The sequence below is a fragment of the Erythrolamprus reginae genome, chromosome 6 (assembly GCF_031021105.1).
Source record: "Erythrolamprus reginae isolate rEryReg1 chromosome 6, rEryReg1.hap1, whole genome shotgun sequence".
NCBI lineage: Eukaryota > Metazoa > Chordata > Lepidosauria > Squamata > Dipsadidae > Erythrolamprus > Erythrolamprus reginae.
Window position 1 is genome coordinate 60,043,808 of NC_091955.1, and position 18,657 is coordinate 60,062,464.

General features: G+C 34.6%; 1 protein-coding gene across 1 annotated transcript in view; it reads left to right on the forward strand.

The window, feature by feature from the left end:
- SCYL2 (SCY1 like pseudokinase 2) overlaps nucleotides 1-9,354 on the forward strand; it is a 31,486-nt gene extending 22,132 nt beyond the window's left edge. The window contains exons 15-18 of the mRNA XM_070755914.1: nucleotides 624-690; nucleotides 1,655-1,738; nucleotides 2,893-3,012; nucleotides 4,762-9,354. Of these exons, the coding sequence (XP_070612015.1) occupies nucleotides 624-690; nucleotides 1,655-1,738; nucleotides 2,893-3,012; nucleotides 4,762-5,370 (880 nt within the window). The 3' untranslated portion in view covers nucleotides 5,371-9,354. The remainder of the gene's footprint in view (nucleotides 1-623; nucleotides 691-1,654; nucleotides 1,739-2,892; nucleotides 3,013-4,761) is intronic.
- The last annotated feature ends 9,303 nt before the right edge of the window (nucleotides 9,355-18,657 follow it).

Here is an 18,657-nt window from a genome sequence, read left to right on the forward strand (position 1 = left end):
ATGGGGTAATATTTTATAGTTTATTAATGCAAGTAACTTAATAGCAATAGTGAAAATGTTATTTTTATTATTTTTAAGATATTGTTTTGAGTATAAACATGTGGTATTGGGACAAAAAGAAGCATTCCCAAGTGCCCCCAAAATTATTCTTCAAGCAGAGGAAAGATAAAAATAATACACATTCATAGTTACCTTACTGATGGTAGTGAGAGATGGCGGAGACATTTTAATTGTTCCAGCATGCATGCAAAATAGAAAAGAAAAACTATGTCAACTTCAATGAATTTTTAAATTGCTATAGCAGACAAGAGCTAAGGAGGGTTGGATATTGATTTCCCCCCCCCAGCCATCCTCTGTAGTCTATTGAACAGTAACCCTGTGTTGTCTTTTTGTTAATTCTATTTTATAACTTTGTTTTAACCTGTGAATTTATGCTGTTTTGCTTGGACCTGTGATATAGAGGCTAATGTGACCTCTATAAAATAATATAATTACTATTTGTTGTTATGTTTAAAAAGAAAGTCAAAGCAAATTATTTTTCATTTGTATTGATAACATTTAGAATGTATTTCTGGGTTGTATTTGGGATTGAAACTATTAAATTATAATTACCTTTTTTACAGATCTTTGGATATAACTAATCAAATGAAACCACTTGAAGAATCAAAAGTCAGCAGTACAGGCAATCAAGTAAGATGTATGTATGTATGTATGTATGTATGTATGTATGTATGTATGTATGTGTGTGTGTGTGTGTTTCGCTGAAAATAAAACCCTGTGTTATATTTTTTTTGAACCCCGAAATAAGCGCTTGGCCTTATTGCCATGCACTCAAAAGCTCAATGGGGCTTATTATCAGGAGATGTCTTATTTTGGGAGAAACAGGGTATGTAATTCAAGGTGGCAAACATATATACAGGGTGCGTTCCAAAAGTAATGCAATTTTTTAAAAAAAGTAATTTATTGAACAGAATTGCACAAACACTTAAAATTCTTCAAAGTACTGTCCTTGGGCCTCTACACATTTTTTCCAGTGACTGCCATGACCAGTACGCGCCCTGGAAGGCATGTTTGGGAACTTCTTGCAAGGTCTGCGTCACGACTGATTGGATCTCTTCTATGGATGAAAAATGGGTTCCTTTCAGGGCTAGGAACAAAAAGAAGTTTGCTGGGGCGATGTCAGGACTATGGGGGGGCGGCAGCATTGGCACCTGGTGTTTGGCCAGGAACTTGCGGACTTGTGCATTGTGGCAAGGCATGTTTTTCGTCCATAGAAGAGATCCAATCAGCCGTGATGAAGACCTTGTGAGAGGTCCCCAAAGACACCTTCCACGGCGCGTACTGGTCATGGCAGAGCTGTTGGAAAAAATGTGTAGAGGCCCAAGGACAGTACTTTGAAGAATTTTAACTGTTTGTGCAAACCTGTTCAATAAATTACTTTAAAAAAATAATTGCATTACTTTTGGAACGCACCCTGTATTATTCCTTCCTCTTCCTATTTTCCCTACAATAACACCCTGTGAGATCACTTGGGATGAGAATGAGTGATTGAAACATAGGCACCCAGCTGGCACTGTGTTTATTAGATGAATATAGTACTGGCTTCAAGTAACTCTTTTAAATATTTTTTTAAATCTTATTTTAATTCAAACAGGTAGAGAAAACATTTAGCAATCTAGGAATATTAACTAGTGGATCTGATTGTAAAGAGAATGGATTGATGACAAATCAAAGAAAGGTAAGCTTTAATAATGAGGGATGTGTGTGTGTGTGCGTGCACGTGTGCCCGCACACACATATTGAATCTATGACCTATGGTAGATTTCAATGTGATGGATTGGTAAGATAGAATTCTTCATTTTTGGTGTTGACTTCATAGTTTTAATGCAAACTAGTTATCAAGCCAAACCTGGGGGAAAGGGGAGAAACAGCTGTGGGAAAAATTTGGCTATGGGCTGGGCTACAGATGCATGAGACTAATGAGATATAAGATATAATGAGATAAATTACATATATTTAATGAGATATAAGATTAGGCCAGGAAGATCAAGCAGTCCGATATTGTAAAGAATAAGCATAGAAGAGATGTTGTAAATAATAAAACCTTCACTTAATCTGCCTCTATTTAAATGATTTCAGATACAGGTGACAAAATTGTCTGGAGATTTCCCTAAAATTGTAGACAAATCCATTGCACCTGAAGCAATCTGGATGAGGCACTTACATTTATTCTAATATTTAATCTTGTATAAATCATTACACAAATGACAAATTGCTATGAATAATATAATTTTCAATTTAACATATATCTGGAAGTCTTATCTCCACTCCTCTTTTTTAAACACAATAACTAAATGGCAGACTCTTAGTTTAAAAAAAAAAGATCTGTCATCAACCATGGATGATCACTTTATAGGAAACAGCAATCGTCGACCTACCTGAATTAAAAAACTGGCAACAGAAAACATGTTTTAGCCTTTATTAATCTGCTGTTGGACTACATGGGTCCTCCTTTGAAAACAAATTGGAAACTGGTATAGGATAAAAACTGCAGCTATGCCAGTTAGGATAGTAGCAAATGAGAATGCTATTGTAGTAGACTGCCAGTTGCTCAATTATTGCAGTTACCAATAGGTTTTCAAATATGGTTTACAGTGCTGTTTTTTATCTATAAAGCAATAGCACTTAGACTTATCATACTTTTTAGAGTATAAGATGTAGTTCCCCCCTAAAAGTGGGTGAAAATTGTGTGTCTTACACACCAAATGTTGCCGAAGCTTTGCCCACCCACAGGCCCCCACTCTTCACTGATTTTGGCCTTCATAATGATTTTGTAAAGCTAGCTAGCTGTAGTTGGTTCAGACTATGCATTAACAAATATGTTTTTTGAAGGCGTCACTTACACTTGAAGAAAAGCAGAAGTTGGCAAAGGATCAGGAACAAGCACAAAAATTGAAAAACCAACAACCGCTTAAACCCCAGCCTCATGCAATTATTGCACCAGTGAAACAGGTATGGGTTCATTGACTGATTGATTGATTGATTTCATAAATATATTGGACTGCCAATAAGTGAAAATGAAGAAGCAGTAAAATTTTATTAGAAATTAAAGAAAGCTAATTCATCAGCTATGTTTAAACATCTCAGAAAGTGATTTTACCTAATACCAGCAAACTTCCCTAAAAGTAGAGATAGATCGTAAAGTCTTTCTTTGTTGTCAATCTAATCTTAATGTAAACATTTGGCAAAATGATCTTTTCTCAACAAAAGTTATAAATGCTAGCCTTCTTTACAGACAGTGAAGGAGGAGCCCTTAGCGTAGATTCTCAATAATAATTCATTTGTTGTAGCTATAAGGCTACATTACATTGTACACCGTTATTTAGACTGTGTTTAAGAGGCACATAGTAAAAGCAAAGTATTGTGCAAATATAGCATATTTAAAACATTAGATCAAGAATATATGCTAGAACAGAGAATGGGGTATTTTATTCAGTTGGAATGCAATATCATCTAAATATTTACTTAGAGAAACTATACACGCTGATGTTGTAAATTTGCCTTTGTGTGTTGCACAATATATGCAGACTTTGACATATGACCAGTCGCTTAATGAGTAGACAAATTTACCACAAACCCTGAAAAAGCTGCCTATAACTGGGTTCGTAGTTATAATGTTTGCTCATCCCCCCATGATCATGTGAGCAAATTTTGGATGCTTGGTAACTGTTCTGCCGGCGTGTTTCAACCACCCGTAATTACAGGGTAATTAGTCCAGGAAGACACCCACCACACGATAAAAGGAAAACCCAAAAGTTTTTATAAACATAAAAACAGAAACAGCTCCCTTTTTAAATGTCAAAGGGATTTTCTGGTACACACAAGGCACAGGTTAAATGCAATTCAATTGCTCACCCAATAACTGGGAAATTGAGTCCAATTCTAAAGTCCAGAGAGTCCCCACACAATCTTGAACAGCACAAAAACTACGATCTTGATGAAACAATGAATCAGATAAACTGCCATGAGGCTAAAACACCAAGCTGCACTTTTATCTGTAGCACTAATTACAGCAGCCCCACCCAACCACAGGTGGCCTCATTTTCTCTTGTAATAATCCTTCAGTTGTTATCTCCTATGCATCACTCTACGCATGCGTGCATGTGTCATTAATTCTTGTTCAAGAATCCAGGGATGATACAGATGATTGATCTCCTCCAGGGCTGTCTGCCAAACTCCCCTCTTCCCTGTCACTCACGCTTCCTTGGTCAGAGGAGGCTTCGTCGGCAGATTCCATCGGGAGCAAAACAGGCCTGCGGCATGTGGATGTTTCCCCCACATCCACCTGCACATTCCTTGGGGCAGGAGCTGGGCCAGAGCTAACCACAACAGTAACCAGCCAGCATTTATGTTCATTTGCAGCTTCCAAGGATTATTTGACTGCAATTTATGATGTTTTTGACAGAAACCAGTCTTTATCTCTTGGTTTGGGCACACAAAATGTTCCATAACAATGTGTTTGCTTTGTTACTTCCATGTTCTCCTAAAGACCACTGCAATTGTAAAATAGGGTGCGGACATGTTACCTGCTTTATGACCATCACAACTTACCATCGAAATTGCAGGCTCAATTATAGTCATAAGTCAAGACTTGTGTCTATAATTTTTAAAATAAAATCATTTTGCTGTTCTTTATTATGTAACTGATAACAATTGATGCTGCTGTAAAATAATTTGAATTGTCTTGTGTTCTATTTTTAGACAAAGGACTTGACTGATACTCTGAGAGATAACATAGCTTCTTTGACCACTCAACCCATCAGCAAACCTAAAGTTCCTTCTTCGAGTAGCTTTTCTTCAGTGGGTATTGGAATGGGATTTTCATCATCTGTTGAAAACACTAAGAGAAATGGACTAAATGCTAATATGGGGTTTCAGCCCTCTGGATTTGGCATTGGTACCACAACCCAGAATTTCTTTGGTAATACAGGTGTCACTGGGATGGCTAACATGAATATGTTGCCAACAGCAAACATTCCATCTTATGCCCCTTTGAACACTACATCGCCAGCTGTGCAGCAAAGCAGGGCATCTGATCTGTCTGCTTTAGATAGCTTATTTGGGCCTCAAAAACCCAAAGTTAGTATGAATCAGTTGTCACAACAAAAAACAAACCAATGGCTTAATCAATTTGCACCTCCTCAGGGTACCAACAGTTGTCCTTTGGGAACACAAATGAATGTAATGGGACAGACTGGCTTTGGCTTACAGGGAAATCCTTTCTTTAACCCTCAGAACTTTACACAACCAACGAACAACATGGTAAACAGCAGCTCAGCTAGCAAGGACTTAAATGACCTCTTTGGATAATGTAATTGTGAGCAAGATGATTAACATTGTTTTATGCATGTTAAAAAGCTGGTTTGGGTAATTTTGATACAATGAAATGAACATGAGAAAAATATTTCCACAGTAATATATTTCATTTGTCTATCTGTTTTACTTTTCTTAAGTATTTACAAGCCTCTGGCCCTAATTTGATTGTTTTTAAATCAGGTTGTATCAATCTGAGCACCCAGAGTTACGATTAATAAATAAAGACTGCATATCTACCAACTTTAGGTATTTATGTGCTGGTTGTTCTTGCTATCTTCTACTGATAAATATGGTCAGAAAAATTACTCCCAGTTGCAAACTGGGTTGTTCCAAATGTACGAGGCCTGAAAATGGGTGCGCTAGGTGAGATGGACTAGGTAGTAATGTGGAATTTCAGCCTTCTGGAGTTGGCATAGAAATTGTTACATAAGCCAGACTTTCTTCAGTACTGCTAGTTTCACTGGAATTGCCAGTCGATGTTATCCAATAACTCTATAACTACATCACCTGTTGTACAGCAGAGCAGACCAATTGTTATATTTTCTTTTGATATCCTAATTACTGTATATTTGTCTAAATACAATCAAATTATTTATCAGCAATCCAGAGTCCAACATATGCATCTGAAGTATGTGCCAGATCTTGTGTTTTGAATTTTGCTCTGTCTGAATTTGAAAAGATATCTAGTTAGAAATAAAGATGACTTGCAGTTGAATGTATTAATATGACATTTCTGGGGAGATGTGAGAGCTAAGATTGGTGTACAAAACAACAATTATTTATCCCACAGCATTCTTCCCCAATAGAGAACGTTTTGAAAATATTTGTAGAATAGCGGTTTTGAAAAATGCTGCAAACTATGGATGTTCTGATTTACCTCTTTATAAGCAATGGCTGCCCAACCAGAGCACTTACAGTTTTGGCATAAACTTTTTAAAAGTTATCTAAAAAATTTAGTTAATTTTATCATGCTTATTATACTTAACATCCCATCATTAAAATAATGTTGCATATTGATGGACAAAAGTCAATTGAGCAACAAAACTGATAATTTTACTGGCTACTTAAAATGCAAGCAGTACATCTTCTGATAAATATTTATTAGGGAATCAGATTTGATTGCCATTGGCAGAAGCCTTTATGTTTCTTCAGATTTAAGTAGATGAGTTTTAAATAAGACAATGTTATTTACTGAAATGTGGAGTTTCTTTTTCTCATTGAGGCGCTGTCAGAATATATAGAGCAAACTTTTAATATCAACTTGGAGAAAACAATCAACTTTCATCTGAATTTAGTTCTCAGTGTAAAAGCTTTCTTTCAGTAAACACAAATAGTAAATTCTGCCTTTTAGGGAAAAAGGGAAGTTTTTTACCCCTATATTATTTCTTTCCCTGAACATTGGTGATCTATGATATATAATTCCTTGGAATGTAGCAAATTATATTGAGAAGATGTGAAACCTTTTTGTTGGAAAGAAAGCGAATATTTTATTTTCAGTACCTTCCATTGATTAAACTGTTTCCATTTGCTGCTTAAGAAACCAAAGGTGCTTACGCTGTGAATGTGAATTGTATTTTCTTAAATTATATTTTCAGTTATAAACAGTAATGGTGTTAAACATGTTTTGATGATTTGCTTAATTTTTCTGTCTTAGTACTTTTATTTTCCATCTTTGGACCAGTGATAATATTATTTATCACCAAAAAAAATTACTTGTGTTATTTATGTACAGGCAATATTTTGTTGTGGTATGTAAAAATTATGAATGCTGCATATGCAGTTCTTTGTATAATTCCAGGTTTCTTTGAATTTCTTATTTATGGCTTACATGGATTTCCCAAATATTAAAACTGTTTTTAAAAAGACAAAGTAAATATATTGAAGATGCAAGTTTCCTGTAATATATGAAAAACTTTTACAAAAAATGTAAAATACCAGTATAGCTTTTATAATGTAATTTGAATTTCTTAAGATAGCTATAGAAAATGTTTGTTTAACTTCACCTCAAAACTTTCATAGTAACTAATGATACAAGCATTTTACTGTTCTTTTATACAGTAGAAATTTCAGTAAGACTGTTCATGGAAGATAGCCTAGAAGTGGGAGAAGGAGCCTTCATGCCTCAGTTGTATAAAATTTCTTGAAACATTTTTATACATGGCCAATATCATAGTAACTGTTTAACCAAATACTATACCTAGTTTTCATACGACACTGATTTGCTGAAAAAAGAATATTTGTTCAGTCTCTTCTATGAGTGTACATTTAAAACTAATTTAGATACAAAACTCTTGATTTATTATGGTAATTTTTAAGAAGATATTTTGGCCTGTGAATAGATGCAGCTGTATTTATAGCAGATTACTTTTTTCTTTTACAGTGAGTCAAACAAATAAACTGCCACCGTCTTAAGAGGATGCTTGAATTATATCAGTGATATTATGTTGTCAGCCTTTAATGAATATTAACACAAGCATGGAATTTAAAAAGCCATTTAAAATTGAGAAGCATTTTTCTACAGAAAATACTACATGAATTTTTCAAAATGATTTCATTAACCAGAATAAAATAAAGTGATTTGTTTCATCTCATTTTTTTTAAAATGCAAAAAACGTGGTTTTAAAAATGGTTTCAGAAGTTTGGAAGGAAAATATCTTTAGATAACACCAACTTTAACTCTGATCCCATTAATAAGATAAAGTTCTATCTACTGGCATGGGCATGAGCTAAAATTTATTAATAAAATAGGCCACTCAGCCACAACCATAAAAAGTTTGAGGACAAAAGTCTGCCTAGTTAATAATCCAGGTGAAGTGTGTATGAACTGTCTAGGTGAAATGTCATCTTCTGCAAAAGAAGAGGATTCATCTAATGGATGCCAAACTTGCTCAGAAAAATTAAAGAGTAACAAAATTTAAGAGAGTAACAGATAAAATATTTAAGTAAACATTTCAATTCTCATGTTTTTCTGAACTTAAAATTATAAAATTCAATTTTTTTCTTCCTTCTGTAGCAATCTTATGTTTTATTTTAAACACAATATGTACCTGAATTTGAGTTGGGTAAACAAGCTTCTTTTAAAGTACACCCAATATTTTGATCTTACTATAGTGAAATAAATCTTCTAAATAACATATATACTTTAATAAAGGCTTCTGATATTTGATTTCTATACAGTGATATGTGACAACAGGCTTATTGTTGTCCATAGGGATGATCCATATAAAAAATATTGCTTATTCATGTTATAGCTACATCAGTCTATTGTAACCAACAAAAGGTAGATAACTACAATAAAATAATACTCCAATGACATACTTCCAATTTGACTTTGTGTATATTTTCTAAATATTGATGAATTTGTGCAGTACAAGATTTTTAAAAAATAATTTTCAAAACACATTTAGCAATCCTACAAATATTAAGCTTTTGTTTGTGTAATATATAAAGATTCTTTCATTGTGTGATTTGTTATCCTGAACTGAAAACCATTACATATAATAGATAGGAATTATTAGTCTAGGGTTACTCCTAAACATTCTTGGATTTCAATCAACTTCTTAAAAATATACAAGTTCCTTATATGTGTGTTTATATAGAGAGCGAGAAAGAGGACTTGGGACTGAAATTATTTGATGGTTAACTGTTCAGCCTTTATTTAAGCATTAATTTCTATGTTTTAAAATGTACAGCGCTCAAATTTTCATGTGTAAAGTGATATTACTCTAGTGTCATTGTGGTTTGTATAAGATAAATATTGGAACATGAAATTCTATTTTGATTTATTGAGCCTTTGCTGTTCTTTGAAACAAATATATTGATATCAAATTTTAAAACTGTTGACACTTAAAATATGTAAAATGTACAGTGATGGTTATAAGAAATTCCTACCATTTTGTACTGTGAATGAATAACTGTAGTTTTCAAATAGTCAATGATACTGCTTTATTGGAATAAAGGTTTTGTGTTTTTTCCATATATTTGGTTTTTCAAATGAGAATGGATCGTGATTAGATGGAAAATAAATTTACACAATTGGCTTTGAAGTTCTAATTGAAAACAACATATGAACCTTGTTAGTAAATTAAATTAATAAATAGAAAATAAATTTTATTTCATAGCCAGCTGTTTGTGATGCCAGTTAATTTTTTTTTATTGTTTTTCATTTTTAAACATCACAATATTTTAACACAGATCCACACCCGTTTTCATAGATTATTACTACTTGATAATATACAGTATTTCATGTATTTACAAAGTTCCATATTTTCATCATTCGTGTCACATTGTTTCACAGTCCTTTCTTTTTTTCTTAGTCCAGTTTTACCATATAGTCCATATTTCGTGATATTCCGAATTATTTTGTCCTTTGAATTCAATGGTCAGCCTATTCATTTCAGCACACTTATAGATTTTGTCCATTATTACATTTTTCCGGTATAATGTAATTATTATTCCAATATTGAGCGTATGCTATTCTCGCTGTCATTATAATGTATATTGTTAGGTATTGTATGTTTTGGGGGTAATTTTTTCTCATTCCCAACAAGAAGAATTCAAGAGTAATTTACAAGAGTAAATTCCATTACTCTTTCCATGATTTCTTGCAACCATTTATGAACTTTTTTCCAGTAACCCTTCGCTTCTGGCGTGTCCACCAGAAGGTGCCTAACTCTTTTTTACATTTCCAGCAAGCTGAATTAGAGTTTGAATATTTTTAAATCAAACTTGATGGAGCTAAATGCCATCTATAAAACATTTTATAATAATTTTCTTCTTATGCTATGGATTTTGTTATTTTATAGTTTGTATTCCAGGTCCTCTCCCAATCAGCCAGATATATATTATGTCCTACGTTTTTGGCCCAGGCTATCACAGGATCTTTGACAATTTCTTCCATTTTATCAAAATCTAGTAGGTATTTATATAATTTCGATATTATTTTTCTTCTGGGCCTGTCAGAATTTTATCTAGTTGCTGTATATTAGTGTCTATACTTGTTCCTTCAATATCCTTTTTGTATCTTGATTTTATTTGTAAGTAGGGGCCCCAATTAATTTTTATATTTTGTTCTGCCAATTGTTCTCTACTTTTTAATTTTCCTGATGGGTCTAGTATATCAGATTTTGGTTTCATGTTTTGATTGTATCTATTAAATTTGGATACATTATGGCTTCCATGATTGAGAACCATCTAGGAATTTTCAGATAATTTTTCTTTTTGATTTTGTATCATATTTTTAGAAAAGAATTTCTAATTAAATGTTGATTGAAATTTGATTATAATTTAATTCCATCGTTCCACATATAAGCATGCCATCCCATCTGGAGATCATGGGAGATCTGGAGATCATGAGATCCCATGTCAGGGATGCTGTTTTGTAGTATATTTTCCAGTCAGGGAGGCCGCCTCTCCTCTTGTTATCCAGAAAACTGGTTAATTTAATTCTTGGTTTTTTTTAATTTTGCCAGATAAATTTAGTTATATTTTTATTCATATCATTGAAAAATTTCATATCTAATTTAATAGGAATCATTTGGAACAAATGCAGAAATTTTGATAGAATACTCATCTTAATTGCTACAATACAGTACATCCTAATAATGATAATTGTAGTTTCTTCCATTTCTCTAATTCCAATTTTGTTTGGTTTGCTAATTTATCATTATTATCTTTTTTAATAGATGAGCAATTATTTGTTATTTTTATACCCCAATATTTTTTTTTTAGTTGTTTGCAGGCCTAATATTCTTTTAAATTCATCTTTTTGTTTTGTTGTCATATTTTTGTTAGAAATTTGGTTTGCTGCTGATTAATTTTCAATCCTGCCGCCTCTCCATATTCTTCTCTATCTTTAATTATTTCCTGTCCAGATTCCATAGGTTCTTCCTGGAAGAATACCAATTAATAATAATAATAATAATTTATTAGATTTGTATGCCGCCCCTCTCTGAAGACTTGGTGAATGCCTATAGTTTATACTCCTCATTCCTAACTTTAGTTCCTTTAATTTCAGGGTTATTCCAGATTTTGTTTAGTGGTGTTTCCAACATTAAAATGAAGAGCAGGGGCAACATTGGACATCCCAGAGGAACTCCTTTAAATATCTGAAATGATTGGGTCAAGTTGCCTTTTATAATAAACTTGATTGTCTGGGAGGTGTAACTGTCTCACCGATTTTCATTTTTTTTATTAGCCCTATCATATATTGCCAATTTACTGGAAATGTTGAAAGTTTTGTGGCAAGATCCTGTTTTTTTGTAGCAAGGCCAACTCTCCATGGAACAGGCTCCCCATGTGGATCAGATTGATTCCCTCCTTGTTGGCCTTTGGAAGCTCTTGATGGCTTTCCCCTGATGTGAATGTTGCAGTCTCTACTTTTGTTTTATTTCTTTTTATATGCTTTTTGTTTTTCTCCTCTTTTTGTATTTGCTTTATTCTTACTTTGAGTATTTTATTCTTTATTTATATTGTGTAAACAGCCTGGAATCTCTTTTATTGTAGTGGCTCTTCAGCAATGCTCCGAATAATCCCTTCTGTTTTCTTCCTATCAGGAAGAATATTATTATTTATTATAAACTGGACAGTTAAGAAAAAAATAGAAACACAACCAATGAGTGGCCTGGAATGGCATGCATTATGCCTCAGCTCTGCAAGCTGCATTGGCTGCCAATTGCTTTCAGATCCGATTCACAATGCTGGTTTTGAACTTTAAAATCCTTTATGACATGGGGCCAACTTTGATAATTGTCTCTTCCTGATTATTCCCACCCATCTTAAAAGAGGCATATTCTAGGTCCCATCTGCTAAGGAACAATGTTTGGCAAGGCTCAGGAGACAGGCATTTTCTGCTATAGCCCTCCCCCTATGGGGCATCGTTTGCTCCCAAGATATGACAGTTTCCCTTCCTTGATGTCCTTTTAGAAGTCCCTTAAAACTTGATTTTTTTTCACCAAGCTTAATAAGTTTGACAGAAAAGGGGATTTAATGAATTGGGTATAATATATATGCACTCCCTATCTTTTGTTTGTATTTTAATAAATAGTTATGTTTTCATTTTACAGTATTTTTATAAATATTGTTCATAATATTTGATTGTATACTGCTCAGAGTTACCTTTTTATGTGTTGGGTAGTGCATAAATACAATAAATAAACAAACTCAACTAAATTCTTCTTAACCCGTCTCAGCAACTAGTGGAATTCACTTAGTAAACAGCAACCTACTAAAAATGTTTATTCTTCTGCCAGCAAGCAAAAGAGTAATAACTCCTGATCTACATTTTCTGTATAGAGTATACATTAATATATAACATATATATTAATATGTGTAATATCATAATATTGCAACTTATATGTAACATAACAATGTAATATACTCATACAAGCACAGAATCAGTGGTTCAGTTAAAATTAATGGACTAAGAGTAATAAAACACATATTCTAATTCACCCTCTGCCAGAGAAGACTATGCCATGATTTTGAAAAATAGATAGAGATAGATCAGAGGGAAGGGAGAGGGAAAGGGAGAGAGAAATGGATGGATGGATGGATATGTTTTACTCATAAACCCACTTCAAAGAGAGTTTTTATTAAACTGTTAAACCATTAAAAATTATAACATATTTTTATTGACAAATGCAATGAAATAATTCTCTTTATTATAGAATAATAATTGTTTATGCAAGATAAACAAATATCAGAATATACCTTGCATTTGGGTAGCCATAGTGTATCAGTATCCAGAGACTGCAAATTTTAAAAAATCCAGAAGGTGGTAATATAAATCCAAGGGCTGAGTGACACTAATTCAAAAGGATTCAGGTTTTAGAAACTATTGGAAAAATTGTCTACAACACCACTGATGCTGCCTAGGTTCTGAAATCTGCAGTGTCAAAGAAAGTTAATAAATTTAGCAGCAGCATTTATATTGAGGGCGATGGTTAAAATGTGAAAATATTTTTTGTTGCCATGTGACGTCAAACTTGTACCACAGAAAATGCAGAATTTACTAGGTTAATACTGCTTTAAAAAAACATCAGCTGAGCTTTGGCTTTTTAAAGATTCTAGGTTCATTTCAATATATGTTGCAGGTTTCAGAAATAGCTTTTGATTAAAGTAAAATAAAGAATGTAATAGAATCCACAGAAACTCTGCTTTTAAAAGGAGAATTTACTTGCAGAGTATGAATTTTTTTTTGAACTAAAATAAGAGCTGTATACTACATATACAGAAACTGATAACTACCTTTCCTTAAGACAAAATGTGTCATTATTTTTATTATGGTTGATCACACAACAGGTCAGATGGTTGGACTGAATTTGGTATTTTTATCCACCTGTCAAATGGATAAAAGTCCTTCCCATGGAACTATGATAGACTAATGTTGTTTAATGGTATTGCATATGTAAGCAATTCCAAGTAAAGCTACCTTTTGCAATTGACGGTGATTTTCTCAATGTCAAAGGGGGTTCAAGTGTTTTGGAATTGCAATCAAGACAACTATTAGCATTGGTGCTATCTTTTTTATTACCATAGTTGTTGTTCTTAATTTGCCAGGTCTTTGTGTTTTGTGATTTTATCCAGTTCTTTCTTTTCTATTTTTCTATCACCAGGTACTGCAATGCTGACTATACATATTTTTTGTCTTTCTTAATGACAATTGTTAAGCCTTGGGTGTTATGTCACAAGTTCTTGTTTGTTTGAATATTGTTCTTATTCTCATAGTTTCATCCAGATAGAGGGTAGGGGAATTATTATTATTATTATTATTATTATTATTATTATTATTATTAATTAAATTTGTATGCCGCCCTTTCTGTAGACTCCGGTCGGCTGACAGCAGTAATAGAAACAATATATAATACAAATCTAATAATTAAAACTAAAAACCCATATCCCATAATTTAAAAAACATGCACACAACATACCATACATAAACAGTATAGGCCTGGGGAAGTTATCTCAGTTCCCCCATGCCTGACGGCAGAGGTGGGTTTTAAGGAGTTTACGAAAGGCAAGGAGGCAGTTCTAATCTCGGGGGAGCTGGTTCCAGAGGGTTGGGGCCGCCACAGAGAAGGCTCTTCCCCCAGGACTCGCCAAACAACATTGTTTAGTCGACGGGATCCGGAGAAGGCCAACTCTGTGGGACCTAATCGGTCGCTGGGATTCGTGCGGCAGAAGGCGGTCCCGGAGATATTCTGGTCCGATGCCATGAAGGGCTTTATAGGTCAAAACCAACACTTTGAATTGTGACTGGAAATTGCTCGGCAACCAATTTATTTATTTATTCAATTTTTTATGCCGCCCTTCTCCTTAGACTCAGGGCGGCTTACAACATATTAGCAATAGCACTTTTTAACAGAGCCAGGATATTGCCCCCACAATCCGGGTCCTCATTTTACCCACCTCGGAAGGATGGAAGGCTGAGTCAACCTTGAGCCGGTGATGAGATTTGAACCGCTGACCTTCAGATCTACAAGTCAGCTTCAGTGGCCTGCAGTACAGCACTCTACCTGCTGCGGAGTGTTGGTGTAATATGGGTATACCTTGGGAAGCCCATGATTGCTCTCGCAGCTGCATTCTGCACGATCTGAAGTTTCCGAACACTTTTCAAAGGTAGCCCCAAGTAGAGAGCATTACAGTAGTCGAATCTCGAGGTGATGAGGGCATGAGTGACTGTGAGTAGTGAGTCCTGATCCAGATAGGGCCGCAACTGGTGCACCAGGCGAACCTGGGCAAACGTCTCCCTCGCCACAGCTGAAAGATGTTGTTCTAATGTGAGCTGTGGATTGAGGAGGACGCCCAAGTTGCGGACCCTCTCTGAGGGGGTCAATAATTCCCCCCCAAGGTTATGGATAGACAGATGGAATTGTCCTTGGGAGGCAGAACCCACAGCCACTCCGTCTTATCTGGGTTGAGTTTGAGTCTGTTGACACCCATCCAGACCCCAACAGCCTCCAGACACCGGCCCATCACTTCCACTGCTTCATTGACTGGACATGGGGTGGAGATGTACAACTGGGTATCATCTGCGTACTGATGATACTTCACCCCATGCCTCTGGATGATCTCACCCAGTGCTTTCATGTAGATATTGAATAGCAGGGGGGAGAGGACCGACCCCTGAGGCACCCCACAAGGGAGTAACCTTGAGGTCGACCTCTGACCCCCCCACTAACACCGACTGCGACCGACCGGAGAGGTAGGAGGAGAACCAATGGTCAGCTCAAGGCAGCAAATATACCTAGCCTTCCTGTCTCCTATTTTCCCAATACTGACAACTCTATACTATCTATAGAATGGTCCAGTGAAGGCTACCTTTATAGTGCTGAATATTCCTTTTTCAAACACTGAATTAATTGTAATTTTCCCCCTCTGCATACATTTTTGGAGAAAGTTTTAGTGTGTATTTTAATAATAGTCTGATCTAGTACATGCACCATTTTTAATGTAAGGGTACATGCTACAGGCATTTTGGAAATCGCTCAGAACATGGTTTTTCAGACAGGTTTGGAGATCTCAGGAAAATAGAAAGTCTATGAGATGGTTACACTGTGTAAGATAGTCATCCATGCTCCTATAGTTTTATTGATATACATCTTTAACTGTTATTTTAATTGCTTTAATTGATTGTTTTATTGAATGCTATCCAGAGTCACATTTGTGAGATGGGCAGCTATATAAATCTGATGTAATAACATACATACATATATACATACATACAGTACAGTATATACAAACATACATATATATCACCTATGTTTTGAAGTTCTAAATCACCTATGATTGAAAGTTCAGTAAACTGAAGCTAAATTCATACAAGAGGATGATTACTACAGGTAGATTTTTTTCCTGCTACTTCCTCTTTTATTAGATGCTCCTATTATTCCTATTGTCAGGAGTGTGTTTTTTTTTCTCCAAAAGATTTTTCTCCAAAAGATTTTAGTAAACTATTAACAAATCACACACCAAATGCATTAGAATTTTTGTAGTCAGAAAGTTCTTTTTATATCCTAATAAATTTATTTAGTCTCTAGAACTGAAATTTTTAAATCATCATATAGTTACAATTTTAGTTAGTTTTTTACACCATGGATTTAATGATAATATATATTTTAATGCCTATGCATCACTGTATTTTATATTTTATTTTATTTGAAAAGAAATAGGAATGCAATCACTCACCAAAGCTTATAATGTATATATTAAACATACACTAATTGCATATGCATAGAATAATAGAATTGGAAGGGACCTTGGAGGCCTACTAGTCCAACCCCCTGCATAGGCAGGAAATCCTACACTTCAGAAAAATGGTTGATCTCTTCTTAAAAACTTACAGTGTTGGAGCATTTACAATTTCAGGAGGCAAGTTATTCCACTAATTAATTGTTCTAACTGTTTCTCCTTAGTTCTAAGTTGCTTCTCTCCTTGATTAGTTTCCATCCATTGCTTCTTGTTCTACCCTCAGGTGCTTCGGAGAATGGTTTGACTCTCTCTTTTTTGTGGCAACCATCTTTGCTCCTGTGCACTCTTTCTAGAGTCTCAATATCTTTTTTACATCGTGGCAACCAAAACTGAATGCAGTATTCCAAGTGTGGCCTTACCAAGGCATTATAAAGTGGTATTAACGTTTCAGGTGGTCTAGATTCTATCCCTCTGTTTATGCAGCCTTAGAACTGCGTTGGCTTTTTTGGCAGCTGCAGCACACTGCTGGTTCATATTTAAGTGATTGTCCACTAGGACTCCAAGATCCCTCTCACAGTTACTACTGCCACATATACTGTAACTGTGCATTTTGTTTTTCTTGCCTAAATTAGTGCCTATATTAGTGATATATTAGTGACATCAGTCTTAACATTTATATAACAATAGGAAAAAAGGCAACTGATAATGTAAATTGCTACTGTCTATACTATCCAAATGTTTAACTAATTCACATATAGTTTGCTCTTGGTTTTTAGAGATTGGACATTTCAATTCCTTTTTCCATACTTCTTGTACTCTTAAGTATCTAATTTAGTGTATTCCAGCAATAGTTTTACAATTGTCTGTTATAATTTGTTATAAGGAACATGTTAAATCCTTCGGTGTGGAACCAAAAACTATGTGCCATGGTGTCACAATACAAACCTGCATGTTAATTGTATCAGGACAAAACTACATAGTGGTGGATTAAGTCACTGTTTACTGCATCTTTTGGTGCAATGTCTTGACCCAGATGGATGGACAGATTGATTTGTGTGATGGCTTCTTCTTTGCTTAGATTTGCAGCCTGGGCTTCTATGGCGATCTCCCATTCAAACACTAAACTGTTCAGACGGGTCTAATATAGTTTGGGAGAAGAAAACAAGAGATTGCAATGGTATTACTGGATCATACTCTTCCTTTAAAGTTTCTAATAATTTATTAAATGGAGTCCTAGATTTAGTTTATTAACCATGTCAGTACTTTTCCTGACATATCTTCATTTTCTGCTTTCAGTTTCTCCATATGTAATACATTTCAAATTGCCACTTCACAACAATAATAAATATAAATTCTAACTATAAGCTATAATTACTCCTGCAGAGAGAATGCTTAGCCTCTGCTACAATATTACTGTAATATCTGAATCATTGTATTTTCTACATATCTATTCTAAAAGTCACATTTCATTAAGAATGTGTTAACTGGTATGATTAGATCCTTACACTTATTTAAATAAAATGAGAAGGTCTGATATCTGTGTGTGTGTGTGTGTGTCTGTGTGCCTGTATGTTTGTGTTGTTTTAGAAAGGAGAGAGAATTGAACAGTCTGTTTATGCCAACTCAGTTTGAAAGCACTTAAATCTCGATGTAACTCAATATCAGTTTCTTACTTTCTTCTCCACTAACTTCCAGTGTGACCTAATTTGTATCCAATACCATTTGTACAGTATGATTCTGTATTAGGGGGATATTAGCGAGATCAGTCACAAGTGGGATATCAGGTGTGTGTGTGTGTGTGTCTATCTGTCTCTCTGTGCATCAGACAATATTGTTATTTGGGGTTCAGCAGGAAAACTGAGAGCAAAATAGGAGCAAGAGCCATGGTTTGAAATTGGGAGAGAGAATGCATAAATGTTTAATAAAGTTTGCTAGGGAGAAGCTCAAATGGCCAGAGAGACAGTATTGTGTTCGTTACTATAGCATCACTGAGCACATGTGTGAAGAAAGCCTAGAAAGAGGATGAGCAGTATGTTATAATGTGCTTTAATCAGACATCTAAGCTTAACATCAGGACCAGTATTACTTTCA